This window comes from Canis lupus, chromosome 5, assembly GCF_011100685.1.
Source record: "Canis lupus familiaris isolate Mischka breed German Shepherd chromosome 5, alternate assembly UU_Cfam_GSD_1.0, whole genome shotgun sequence".
Lineage (NCBI taxonomy): Eukaryota > Metazoa > Chordata > Mammalia > Carnivora > Canidae > Canis > Canis lupus.
This window is the reverse complement of record NC_049226.1, coordinates 47,980,427-47,995,250: the sequence shown is the minus strand read 5'-3', so window position 1 is coordinate 47,995,250 and position 14,824 is coordinate 47,980,427. Positions and strand designations below refer to the sequence as shown.

General features: G+C 35.0%; 1 protein-coding gene across 7 annotated transcripts in view; it reads right to left on the bottom strand.

Annotated features, from left to right (window-relative positions):
- DOCK7 (dedicator of cytokinesis 7) overlaps window positions 1-14,824 on the bottom strand; it is a 219,131-nt gene that overhangs the window by 5,896 nt on the left and 198,411 nt on the right. For 4 of the 7 annotated variants that reach the window (XM_038537305.1, XM_038537307.1, XM_038537309.1 and 1 more), the window contains 5 exons: window positions 12,846-12,971; window positions 11,223-11,312; window positions 10,870-11,106; window positions 10,369-10,512; window positions 8,641-8,747 (listed from right to left, as the gene is read on the bottom strand). In XM_038537305.1, the coding sequence (XP_038393233.1) occupies window positions 8,641-8,747; window positions 10,369-10,512; window positions 10,870-11,106; window positions 11,223-11,312; window positions 12,846-12,971 (704 nt within the window). Of the gene's footprint in view, window positions 1-8,640; window positions 8,748-10,368; window positions 10,513-10,869; window positions 11,107-11,222; window positions 11,313-12,845; window positions 12,981-14,824 lie in introns of all 7 variants that reach the window. The other 3 variants (XM_038537306.1, XM_038537308.1, XM_038537311.1) reach the window with 1 other exon arrangement.

The following is a 14,824-nucleotide window of genomic DNA, read 5'->3' as shown; positions in this document are numbered from 1 at the left end:
CAACTGCAAGTGGATTTAAAAAAAAAAAACAAAAAGCCATTTCTGCTTTCTTCCCCTTTTGTTTCAACTATATTGAATTTTAGAGACATCATTATATTGGGTTTTACAACTCAATATAGAATATTACTATGACCTTAGCAAAATAATTTAAGATACAAAAAGCAGTAGTCATAAGGAAAAGACTGAATCCTTTAGCTACATTTAAGAACTTCTGTTTCTTTTTAAAAGAGTGGTTAAGCCCCAAATTCAGATATTTATGAGTATTATTTATCCAGATTATGTAAATACTTAGAAATCAGTAAGGAAAATAATTCAATAGGAAAATGGCAAAAGACTTGAACATGTCAAAAAAAAAAAAGACTTGAACATGTAACTTGACAGAGAGGAAGGTGAAATGGCTAACACACACACACACACACACACACACACACACGATATTTGACTCTCTGAAATAGAGAAATGCAAATTTAATCCACAATCCTGTATCACTTGACACCCATCAAACCGGTAAAAAGTTAAACTGCTAGACCATACCAAGTAATGGTGTAGTTAAAGGAACTCTGGAACACTACTGGTCAGATTTCATGTGGTCTTAAATACTTTGTTTTTATTTTTCAAGTTCTTAAAAGTTTTTAAACTTAATTCTAGGGTAGTTAACGTGTAGTGTTATATTCATTTCAGGTGTACAATATGGTGATTCGACGAGTCTATACATTACTCAGTGCTGATCATGATAAATGTACTCTTTAATTCTCCTTCCCTCTGGTAACCATCAGCTTCGTTCTCTGTAATTAAGAGTCTGTTTCTTGGTTTGCCTGTCTCCCTCTCCCCAGCTCCTTGTTTGTTTGCAAGAAATCATATGCAAGAAATCATATGCAAGAAATCATATGGTATTTGTCAATCAGTTCTGACTGACTTCTCAGCGTTATACTCTCTAGATCCATCCATGTTGTTCTAAATGGCAAGATTTCATTCTTTTTTGAAGTTGAGTAATATTTCATTGTGTATAACCACCACATCTTTATCCATTCACCTACCGAGGGACACTTGGGCTGCTTCCATAAATTAGCTCCTGTAAATAATGCCGCAATAAACATAGGAGTATGCATATCCTTTTAAATTAGTGTTTTTGTATCTTTTTGTAAATACCCAGTAGTGCAATTACTATTTGCAGTAGTTCTATTTTTAACTTTTTGAGCAATCTCCATACTGTTTTCTACAATGGCTGCACCAGTTTGCATTCCCATTATAATGCACAACGGCACCTTCTTCTTTTTCACATCGTGGCCAGTGCCTGTTGTTTCTTGTGTTGTTGACTTTTTACCCATTTGGACACTACACTTTGTAGTTTTGATTTGCATTTCCCTGATGGTGATGATGAACATCTTTCCAGGTGTCTGCTGGCCATCTGGACGTCTTCTTTGGAGATATGTTCTGTTCATGTCTTTCTGCCCATTTTTAAGTTGGATTATTTGTTGTTTTGGTGTGGAGTTGTATCATTTCTTTATATATTTTAGATACTAACCCTTCATGGGATAGCTCATTTGCAAATACATTCTCCCATTCCATAGGTTGCCTTTTAGTTTTTGTTGTTTACTTTGCTGTGCAGAAGCATTCAATTTCAATGCCCCAGTAGTTTGTTTTTATTCCCCTTGTTTTAGGAGATAGATCTAGAAAAATGCTATGATTCATGTCAAAGAAATTACTGCCTGTGCTCTCTTCTAGGTTTTTTTATGGTTTTGGGTCTCACATTTAGGTCTTTAGTCCGTTTTGAGTTTATTTTTGTGTGCAGTGAAAGAAAGTGGTCCCACTTCATTCTTTTGCATATAACTGTCAGGTTTTTCCAATGCCATTTGTTGAAGAGACATCTTCCCATTACATATTCTTGCCTCCTTAGTTGAAGACTAATTGACCATTTAATTGTGGATTTCTGGGTCTTCTATTCTGTCCCATGAATCTATGTGTCTACTTTTGTGCTGGTCCTATAATGCTCTGATCACCACAGCACTGTAATATAACTTAAGTCTGGAATTGTGATAACCTCCAGTTTTGTTTTTCTTTTTCAAAGTTGCTTTGGCTATTCGGGATCTTTTGTGGTTCCATACAAATTTTAGGATTATTCTAGTTCTGTGAAAAATGCTATTGGTGGGTTGGAAGAGTGAGTGACTTGATCTCGAGATTGTGAGTTCAAGCCCCAAACTGGGTGCAGAGATTACTTAAATAAAACTTCTTAAAAATGCTGTTGGTATTTTGATAGAGATTACATTAAATCTGTAAAATGCTTTGGGTAGCAATTTGTGTGTGTGTGTGTGTGTGTGTGTGTGTGCGCGCTTGCTTTTGCCTTTCCATTTCTTTATGTCCATCTTCAATTTCTTTCATTAATGCTCTATGGTTTTCAGAGTACAGGTCTTTCACCTATTGTTTTATTCCTAAGTATTTTTTTTTATTTTTGGTGCAACTGTAAATGGGATTGCTTTCTTAATTCCTCTATTTGCTGCTTCATTACTAATATATAAAAATGCAAGAGATTTCTGTACATTGATTTTGTATCTCGGAACTTCACTGAATTCATTTATTGGCTCTAACAGTTTTTTTGGTGGAGTCCTTAGGTTTTTCTATATAGTATCATGTCATTTGCAAATAGTTAAAGTTTTACTTCTTTCTTACCAATTTATTAGACTGAGGTATGTTCATTTCCTCTAGACATACCTTGCTGAGGATTTTTATCATGAATGGATGTTGTACTTTGTCGAATACTTTTTCTGCATCTGTTGGAATGATCCTATGGTTTTCATCCTCTCTTACTGATTGTAATGTATCATGTTGATTGATTTGAGAATACTGAACCAACCTACCATCCCAGGTATAAATCCCTCTTGATTGCAGTGAATGATTTTTTAAAATGTATTGTTGGCTTTGTTTTGCTAGTATTTTGTTATGGATTTTTGCATTTATGTTCATCAGGGATACTGGCCTGTAGTTCTTTTGTTGTGTATCTTTTCCTGGTTTTGGTATCAGGGTACAACTGACCTCATAGAATGATTTTGGAAGTTTTCCTTCGTCTTCTATTTTTTGGAATAGTTTGAGAGGAATAGGTATTAATTCTTCCAGTCTCTTGTAAAATTCACCTGTGAAGCTGTCCAGTCCTGGACTTTTGTTTGTTGGGAATCTTTTTATCATGGATTCAATTTCATTGCTGGTAATCTGTTCAAATTTTCTGTTTCTCCCTGCTTCAGTTTTGGTAGGTTGTTATGTTTCTGGGAATTTATCCATTTCTTCTAAGGTTGTTAAATTTGTTGCCATACAATTTTTCATAATATTCTCTTGCAATTGTTTATATTTCTGTGGCATTGTTACTTGTCCTCATTCATGATTTTGATTATTTGAGTTCTCTCCTTTTTTGGATAAGTCTGGGTTGAAAGTTTATCAATTCTGATCTTTTCAAAGAACTAGCTCCTGGTTTTATTGGTCTATTCTATTTATTTTCGTTTCTATTCATTTATCTCTGCTCTAATCTTTATTATTTCCTTCCTTTTTGCTGGGTTTTGTTTGCTCTTTTCCTACTCCTTTATGTGTAATAGCTTACACATTTTGGGAAAAACAGGTGGCATTAACTGGTTGAAGTTGAGCCTATGAACCAACACTACTCTTAGGTATGTAACTCCTGGAAATCTCTGGTCAATTCAGAAATAGAGGGATATTTGAATAGTATCTTTGTAACTAAAACAAAACAAAAACACAGGAAACCATCAAATATCCACCAAAGGAAGAATGAATAAATCATGGTATATTCATACAATGTAATATGCAAAAATAAATTAAAGCAATATTCTAAGCATATCTCATAAACACTGAAAACAGCAAGTCACAGAAGAATTATATTCACTGTCCATTTATATAAAAACATGCTAAGCGAAATAGTATATTACTAAAGGATACATTCATTTATGATAAAACCATAAAGACAATAAAGGAAAGATATGAAATTCATAATAGTGGTTATCTTTGAAGGAAAGGAGATGTTATCAGAGAATGACATACAAGGAGATCTCAAAGCAATGATAATGCTATTAAGCAGGATGGGTAGGTACATGATTTTTTTTTCTCCCCGTTCTTTATTTATTTCTCACTGTTCTTTAATAGCAAGTGCCATAAATACTATATTGAATCTATTCAAGATTTAAAGAAAACAAATTTTAAAGGACAAACCCCCCAAATAAACAAAAAAGTAAACACATCCAAAAGTGTTCATTGTTTTTAGTAATAAATGAATGCAAACTAAAGTATACCATTTAAACTAAATAACAGGGATGCCTGGGTGGCTCAGCGGTTCAGTTCCTGCCTTTGGCTCAGGGCGTGATCCTGAAGTTCCAGGATCAAGTCCCACATCAGGCTCCATGCATGGAGCCTGCTTCTCCCTCTATGTCTCTACCTCTCTCTGTGTGTGTCTCTCATGAATAAATAAATAAAATCTTAAACAAAAAATAAAATAGGGACGTCTGGGTGGCTCAGCTGTTGAGCGCCTGCCTTCCACCCGGGGCGTGATCCTGGAGTCTAGGGATAGAGCCGAATCCGGCTCCTCGCATGGAATCTGCTTCTCCCTCTGCCTGTGTCTCTGCCTCTCTCATGAATAAATAAAATCTTTAAAAATAAATAAAATAAATAAAATAAAATAAAAAAATAAAATAATTAACAAGAGACACTCTACCTAAATGGCATTACTTAAAAGCAAGGTATACCAAGATTAGTACACTTGCATACTTGGCACTATTAATTAATACTTAGAAACTTTTTGCAATGCACAATATATTAAGGGCCAATAAAAATGTTCATGTACTTTGGCTCAGTCATTTCATGATCAAAATTTTAATTTGATAAAAGATAAAAAGAGGGGCTGCTACTGTGGAAAATAGCATGAGGCTCCTTAAAAAATTAAAAATGAAATATCATATGATCCAATAATTCCACTATTGGGTATTTATCTGAAGAAAATGAAAACATGGGATGCCTGGGTGGCTCAGCAGTTGAGCATCAGCCTTCAGCTCAGGGCGTGATCCTGATCCAGGGATTGAGTCCTGCATCAGGGTCCCTGTGAGGAGCCTGCTTCTCCCTCTGCCTATGTCTCTGCCTCTCTCTCCAGGTCTCTCATGAATAAATAAATAAAATCTTAAAGAAAAAAAATGAAAAAATTAGAAAAGATACATGCATCCTTATGTTTACTCAGCATTATTTATATTAGCCAAGATATGGAAACAACATAAGTGTCCATCAATAGGTGAATGGACAAAGAAGATGTAGTATATATAAACAATGGAATATTACAAAGCCATAAAAAGGAGATCTTGCCATCTGTGACAACATGAATGGACATAGAGGGTATTATGCTAAGTGAAATAAGTCAGACTGAGAAAGACAAATACCATGTAATTTCATCTATATGTGGAATATAAAAAAACAAATGAACAAAGTGCAGAATCAGACCTATAAATACAGAGAACAAGCTAATGGTTGCCAGAGAGAAGTGTGGTAGGGAAATGGGTAGAACAGGTCTAAAGAGGATTGGGAGACAGATGCTTCCAGTTATGCAATGATTAAGTCACAGGCATAAAAGGCACAGCAAAGGAGCACCTGGGTGGCTCAGTGGTTGAGTGTCTGCTTTCGGCCCAGGGCGTGATCCTGGAGTCCTGGGATAGAGTCCCGCATAGGGCTCTCTGCGGGTAGCCTGCTTCTCCCTCTGCCTGGGTCTCTGCCTCTCTCTCTCACTCTGTCTCTCATGAATAAATAAATAAAATCTTAAAAAAAAAAAAAAAACCCACTAAAAAAAAAAAAGGCATAGCATAGGGAATGTAGTCAATAGTACTGTAATAGTGTATGACAGACAGTAGCTACACTTGTGGTGAGCACAGCATAAGGTATAGGGACAGTGAAACACTATGTCGTATACTGGAAACTAATGTAACATTGTGACCTACTTAAAAAAAAACTTAAAAAAAAAGATACAATGCACTGGTGAACCAACACTACACTTAAATTCAACTTAATTTCAAATATTTGATGAAATAATATAATCATTAGAAAGTTTTAACTTTAATTGAAAAAAAGACTATATGTACATTGTAAGTGAATTTTATAAATATATATGCATGCTGATATAAAAAAATGAAAGGTAACACAAAAATAAAAAAGATAGCATGACTTTAACAAAGTAATAAATAATAAAAAATGCTGTAACTTTCTTGATAAGGTTTATATTATGTTTTTTTTTTTTGCCTTTTTGTCATTTAAAAAGAAAACTTTTCTACAGTTGGTAATACTTAGAGACCAGCAGACTACTGAAATTCATCACCTTATCATCAATATACACAAGGAAGAGGACATGTGATTTAGAATGTAGTCAAACAAAATGGGGCACCTAGGTGGCTCAGATGGTTAAGCATCTGCCTTCAGTTCAGGTCATGATCTCAGGGTCCTGGAATAAAGCCTCACATTGGGTTCCCTACTCAGTGGGAGTCTGCTTCTCCTTCTTTCTCTGCCCTCCCCTATACTCATGCTCTTTCTCTCTCCTCCTCTCTCTCTCAGATAAATAAAATCTTAAAAAGAAAAAAAAAAAGAATATAGTCAAAACAGCAAGAAAAGAAGTACCTGTCTATACCTAAAGAAGCATGTTTTGTTCCAAGATCATCTGGCACTCAAAGATGGCAGGGTGTTTTTGGTTGTTATCTGAAACTTCCCTAATAATAAAATTAATGCTAGAAATCAGTCCATACTACAAGTATAAAGTAATTTCTTTATTTTACTACCATAATTCATCTGCTCCATACAGCAGAAGCATGTTTCCTAAAACCAAACTTGGAAGGTAGTCTAGACCAATAATCAGATTCTGGAATCTTGGATTTCCAATGAAGCTTTTTGAAGCCTTTTAAAAGATAGTCACCATGTTCAGGCAGGAGAAAATGATAGGAATTCATGATAGCAATTGCAATGAGAACAGAGGAAATTTAAAATACTTGAACATGTTAGCATTCCTCATAATTTTCTGATGACAAAACTGATGTAAAATTATTTCTACCTGATAAAGCTGTTCAGTGAATGCTCTGATAAGAGAAATCACAACAGGGAGTCCAAAACTGGGTTCTGATGCTGCTTTCCTAGGTGACAATTTACTTAATGGTACACAAGGCTCCTATAATCTAATCCCAGTCGATTTACCCAGTATTTGACTGGTTATCTTTACAGAATCTATGGTTCCAGCTTCATTAGACTATTCACCTTTCTCAGAAGAGTCTCCGAACTTGGCTCATGCTGGTTTTTCTTTTCTATTTAGTATACCCTGCCTTCTTGTTTCTACCTGAAAAGCTAATATCCATCCTTCAAGGTTCATATCAAATGCCAAACCCGGTATAAAATCTTCCCTGCCATCACCATGTAAAACTAACCTTTCTTTCTCTTGTGCTTTTAGTTTTGGTAAAACAGGAATCAGGATCAAGTTGATAAATTACTGTTTTTTCCTGTTGTTTCAAAATTTAATACTTACTGAACACATATCTATAATGTACCAAGTATTTATTATCTTTGTAGAGAAGAGTTAACTGCAGGCCTGAGATTGTTATCCTTTGAAGGTCTATTTGCAAGGCTGGCCCTTGGGTACCACTGTCTGGGAGTTTGATTTTTGGGACATAAACATTCCCTGAAGGTAAGATTGGATCTCACTGTGCCTCCACTATTCATACAAACATTATGGCTTATGGTAAACACCTGCTTTCATTCTGGGACTCTGGAATTTTGATGCCTGTCAGGGAGAAGGTGCTTATGTGAAAGCCCCCAACAACAATCCTGGCATTGATTCTCTACTGAGCTTCTGGGTAGACAACATTTCGCACATGCTATCCTAGCTCACTGCTGGAGGAGTCGAGCTCCTATGTGAATCCCCTGTGAGAGGATTTTGGGGCCTACACCTGGATTCCCCCAGACTTCACACACTGTGCCTTTTCCCTTTAAGGGTTTCACTTTGTCCCTTCTCATAGTAATCAGTCACAGTGGAGACTACAACTATATGCTGAGTCCTGTGAGTGCTCCTAGCAAATCCTTAAAACTGAGGGCCTAGAGGGGACCCTGATATACCCATATATTATTTCACCTAACTTGCACAACCTCCCTGTGGAAGTAGATTATTATTATCCTTATTTCATAGATTAGAAAATGGGAGTATCACAGAAATTAAGTGACCTGGAATAGGACACACAATGACAAAGACAAGATTTGAACACAAATTTTCTGCTTTCAAGTTTGCTGCTTTTGTGTTTCCTGATGTAAGGGAAGCAAAAACTTTAACACTGAAGGTTCACAATAAATAATAACTCTCAGGTTAAATAGCTGAATAGTCTAATAATAGTCTCATGTTAAAAAAATTCTGACCAAAGGCTTTTCTAATCTTTAAAATTAAAAATACAGCAATATAGAGTATTAGAGGTGGGGGGACATGTATATACACCCTGAAGGAAGTTATGCATAAGTTGTGCCTCATTCTGAGACACTTTCCTAGATTTTCTCTTTTCAATAGTTCTTTTCAATATTCCCTTAAGACCCTCATACCATTTTTGAAAACTCTTTCAGGGTCTTTATACAGGAAACCTTGAGTACCTTTTAGTAAAATCTTTGAAGCACAGTCGCAGTTTATTATGATGTCTGAAGAGTTTTGGGTCACTGGGTATTTCAGACAGAAAAACTTGGGCAACCTCCAAAGGCCCCTGTAAAATAAGAAAATAAACAAGTGTGTTTTTGTCTTCTCTAAAATCAGAGGAAGAATTACCCAAATGATTTTTTCTTAGCACTGAGATAGCTTCATTTAAGCTTAACCCATACATGTCTATGCCTATATTAAAACCTCTCAGGGCACCTGGGTGGCTCAGTTGGTTAAGTGTTCAGCTTAGGTCATGATCTCAGGGTCATGAGATCAAGCCCCACTTTGGGCTGTGTGTGCTCATGGGCAGTCTGCTTGAGATCCCCCCCCCACCCCAATTCCTCTTCCCCTCCGTACCTCATGCATGTGCATTCTCTCTCTAAAATAAGTAAATAAATCTTAAAAAAACAACAACACCTCACAGATTCTGGCAATATATTTTTAGCTTCTCCTAATGCCAAATCTATATTCTTAGGTACTGTAATTAAATTAATTAGTTTATTTTTCAATGAAAAGGGTAGGAGTTCAAGAACTACTGTATCCAACAATGCATTTTGCCTTGTATTTTTTACATTCCTTAATTTATCCTGGATGCAATCAGTTGTGTCAAACCACCGGTTATTAGATACTTGATTCTCCCAAAACAGCTTCCCTCAGTATTCCAAATGTGTTCTAATACTGCAAGCTAAAGATGACTCCTTGTGAATGTTACATCATTTGGAAGTAAAGCCCCCAAATCATGTATGTTTTTAAGGGTAAGGTGTATTAAAATATTTATTTAAGTTTTCAGTAGGGCACTTTCTGGCTTTGTTTCTTTTAGCCTAAAATATAGGTAAAATATATAATATGAATTCTTACTTGAAGCCCTTCTGGATTTTCCCTCACCCTGAAATATTCTCTAATTATCAGCAAGAGAATCTGAATGAACCGATTACAAGGAGATAATGGCAAGGGCTTCTAAAATCTGCATATGACAAAGCAACAATAATATCTTATGTACATATATTATTAAAACTTTCAAAGTGATTCCATATTACTTATTTCTTCATGACTCACTGTGAAGGAGATCTGGAGAAGATAACATCAAGGAGTACCTCAGGAAGTGGGTATTCACATGTATAAATGTAGCTCTGAAAACAAGACCTTTTTAGATCATGTTCTTTAAGTACAAGGTTTTAAAGGAAAGTCCATTTTAAGTGACTCAATTCCTTCTTAATAGAATGTTTAAGAACAGATTGGTAGAAAAATATAGGCAGTATAGAGGGCAGGCATGAAAACCTTAAAAACTGTGATTATACTAAAAAGATTTTTGTTTTGGACACCTGGGTGGCTCAGTGTGTTGGAAATCCGCCTTTGGCTCAGGTCATGATCCTGGGATCCTAGGATCGAGCCCCACCTCAGGCTCTCTGCTCGGGGGTGGGGTGGTGGGTTGCGGTTTACTTCTCCCTCTCCCTCTCCCTCTGCTGCTCCCCCTGCTTGTACTCTCTCACTCTGACAAATAAATAAAAATCTTAAAAATTTTTTTCAGGTCTATCTTCATCTATACCTCATGCCTTTTGCAAACCACTCCTAAAACATACCTTTTTCCACTTAATCTAACACTCATCATCTTTGTGAAACATAATCACAAAATCATTCCCAATTCCATTTATGACCGATACCATGGAGCACTAGCAAAAAGCACTAACCTGATTCACTGTTGTACCTACAGACCCCTGGAGTACCATCTGAAGCATTTTGGGGTCTGCAGGATCCTGGTGTGTTGCAAATGCCAACTCCTGGGTCTTTTTTTGCATGTCTTCAATAGCAACTTCAATTGGGGTTAAGATGATCTGGGTGAAATAACTTCTATTAGGCCAGTGTACTGATTGAAAACTATTTAATGAGCTTTATATATAATCAAATTTTTAAAAAGTGGAGACCAACTATAAACGGTTTTCTAATAATAGAACTCCAAACTCTGGGTCCCAAAATGGGGTGGGGGTGGGGGGGAGCACCAGCCTTTTAAAGCAGAAGCTAAGGGTAAACTACAGATTTAGAAAAGAAGCCAAAGTTAATGACTCAAAAGTGGGTAAAGTTCTAGTATGCTGTCATGTAAGGGGAGGTCCATAATGCTACATCTATACTGTTCTTACATGATTCCAAGTTTATTTATTTCACTAATCCTATTTCCCCATTTGTGGACTTACCTCCTCTTTGTGAGTGACATTGACCCTTGTCTTAATATAAGGAAAGGCATGAGAAGTAGTCAGAATGGTCTTCCGTTTGAATTGTTCATGAAGTTCCCCATGGGCACGGCCATCTAAAGTGAAGGGTGTACAGTACATGAAACGGCGAAGATTGTAATTTTTGTCAAAATAGGTGATTCTGTCCTTCATCTCATATGTATCAAAGTATGGTTCCACATAGGTAATCTGAATATATGCCTGGGAAAGAAAAAAGCCCTTCATTTTCTCAATGTTAAATCATCGGTTAGCCCTTCTCCCACAAAATCACAGGCTCAGAGATACACCTAGGTGGCTCTCGGTCTAATCAACCATACCTTGTTAGGATCTAATTTACACTTGTCTACAGGATTAGAGTCCTTGATTACTTCAACCACATCCTCTCCAAATCTTTCTCCATAAAATCCCTACAAAGAGGAAAAAAACCTTTTACATGAAGTTAACATTAATGGAGAACAGAGAAGGCTTCTGAGGGAGATTTCTGAGCAAAATTAGGCCACTTAGTGGCAGATCTTAATACATCTTATACAACCATCTGAATAATTTACAATGTAATTATTTAGGTTCACAAAAATTACATTTAGCCTACTTATTTGATATTATTTCCATCTACTCATTTTAACACAAAATTGAAGAACAATTTTCTCTAACAGAAGTACAAGATTCCATAAGAAGTCCTCAAGAAAAACAAAAAAGGAACAGAAGGCAGAGACAAAAGAAATCTGGTACCTTTGATATATAGGATCTTATTTTTATTGAGTTTGATAAGGCCTGATTTCTTGTAGACATAGGTCAATGAACCAACATTTATTTTTATGAATGATTTAATATTCCAGAATTTTCAAATAAAATAATTGATCTGCTGAAAGTTTTATACACTGGTTTAAATTTTGAAAACACAAGCCTGTCACGAATATAGTGACTTTTCTATAGAACACTGACTAGCAGCATGGGCAACAAATGGAGCTATTCAACGGGAAACATTAAATCTCTACCTTCAAAGGAAAACCCCTACTCTTCCCTCAAAGATAATTTTTACAATTGAATAAATTTGGAAAATACTGCCTCAATATTTCCCAACACTTACTTAGCTCCTGAAAAATAAAAAGTCACCCTTCAAGCCACTTTATGGAAGGTGAGCCCAGAAGGCACCAATAAGAATATAACATTCAAGAAATAAGTAGGAGCTGAGAATTAAAACAAGCCCAGAACATGGCTTCTCAAACTCTTATGTGAATACAAATTCACTAGGGGATCTTGTTAAAACAGAGATTTGATTCAGACTATCTGGGGTGCGATCTGAGATTCAACATTTCAATCTCCTAGATGATGCCAGTGCTTCTGGTCCGACTGCATTTTGAATAAAAACAATAAAGAAAGGCTGGAAAGAATAACTGCATATGGCAGAGAAGATTGGTAAACCTCATAAACATGAAAATTAACCATTATGGTGAAAATGAAGGAGTTATAAAGGTTAAGGAATCCTAAGAAGTGTTTTCAGGATATGATTTTAGGCTTTTAATTTCTAAAGGAATTTCAATGGAAATCAGACCAAACAGGTAATGAGCTTGGGTCAGAAATTTATTGGGGTTCTAGTTCCAATTCCATCATTAATTGCTACTTAACTCTTTATGTCTTTTTCTGTAAAACGTAGATACTACTATACATTTCTCTGTATATCACAGTAGTTCTGAAGGATGTTGGGGTTTCTAAAAATATGTGTGAAAACAAAGCTTTCAAAAAAAGAGTTAATATTATTTTACTGTTGCCATAAAAGATTTGAAGGATTTGAAAGACTATTACTATACCTATCAAAACATCCTTAATTCTTTTATTTGGCAGGATCTGGTTTATTAAATGATTTGATCTGGATCTGAAAGTCTATTCATCATAGAGAATACAAATTAAAGATGACATTTACAAACTACCACAGCATTCACCTCCAATCTGTGAGAGATCTCTGCAAGTTTGGTTATTGCAGGCTCCTTGTAAACAAATTCCTGTTCATCCAAATCCCCAAACTTGGTTCCATAAAAACCAACACGAAAATAGGTGCCAAACATCCGCTTACCATCCTAGGTGTAGGAAAATTAAAAAACTTTAATACAAAGGGTTTTTTCCCCTCACATTATGTTTATTTACATTGCTATAGCATAAAATTCTTAACACATTGCAAAAAGATTTCATTCAAAATTAAAATATTTTATTATTTCTCAAATGAAGGTAAAAACAAAGTAAATGTTTCTTTTCCATTATTTCTAACAAATAACATTATGTAGTTAGTTTTTATCAAGTGACTAAATCACATATAGTGTATGTTTTTCAGAATTGGTCTAGGTTTTTAATTCCCTACACTGTTGAGATAAATTAACTTATTTTCCTTATTGCAAGAAAAGATGCTTAGTATAATATGAACTGTGTCTTAATTACTCTGAAATTATAGCATACTAAATAAAGTTAAATTTAAAAACAACACTAACATTTTTAGTTAGCACTTGCCTTTATATAATCTTTATACATTAATAAGTGACATCATAAAAGTTAGGAGCCAAGTATATAGTGCCTGGCATACAGGAGACAGTCAGAAAATGTCAAGACCATCCAGAAGCCCTGAAGCAATCAATTTACAATGGGTCCCCGACTGTCAATAAAAATACTTATATGTGGAAGAGTGACAAAAAAAATGAAACAGAAAGGGGAAAATGCATGAATGAAACATAAAATGAAAAAAATTTGACACAGGTTGGTTAAAGTCCCCAAACCACTTCCTGCATAAATTAACCACACATTCAAGTACAAAGTACACTAAGACCATCTGAACTCTTACACAGTGCATTTGAGAACAAATCCCTTTAATAAAGATAAAATATTTGGAAGCTTTCCATGTAATTTTTACAATTTATTTACAAAGATGTTTCAGAAGGGGGCGCCTGGGTGGCACAGTCCGTTTAGTGTCTGACTCTTGGTTTCAGCTCAGATCTTGATCTCAGGGTCATCATATAGAGGTCTGAGTTGGGTTTGTTTAAGATTCTCTGTCTCCCTCTGTCCCTCCCCTCCATGCTCTCTAAAATAAACAAATCTTTAAAAAAACAACAACACTTAAGATATTTCAGAAGGATTCTGTGGTAGTGCCTATATATACAGCCACACATAAGTATTTAAAAACCTCTGAATTCTCTTTAAGCCTAATCTGTCTCACACTTAGTTTTCCTATATTGAGTTCTTCCTGGAAAGGCTAAAGGATATGTAAAGTAAGTCACAAATGAAACAGATCATTAAGCAAAATGGGAAACTCTGATCTTTAATTTACTAGTTTTATAACAGAAAAAAAAAAAGTACAGTGATGAAAAATATCCCTACATTTCTATCCAGGAGAGAGAAAGTTTTGAAGAAAAAGATGCCTTTGGAGCTTAAAAAAAATTTAAGTTTCTAATCTAAATTTTTTTCAGTTATTTAAAAATTTAACAAGTATAAAAATTAACTGAGTTCCTTTAGCAATTGAAATCTCTCTAAAAAAAAGGTATTCCATCAAAATTCTGATTAAAACCATCCATAAGCCAATGAAACAATATAACAGCAAATTTTGATAACTAATCAAGGAATGAAGGCACTGCATGGAAAATAAAAATGGGATTTGAGAAAAATTAAAACCTTGTTATGTTTCAAAAATGTTATACACATATATACATATACATTTCTACTTTTAGAAACCACAAATATTAAATTTTGTTAATCTGGCTAAACTCTCAGGTGTCCAACGTTTTTTAAAACACCATTCCAAATCTTTAATATTGTGACCTTTTAAATATTTCAAGACTGCTATTAGGATTTGTTTCCCTTAGCTAAATTTTCCAGTTCTCAATCATCTTTATATGATAGGAATTACTATCTTGTTTGCATTTTATTAATTTTTTTAGTT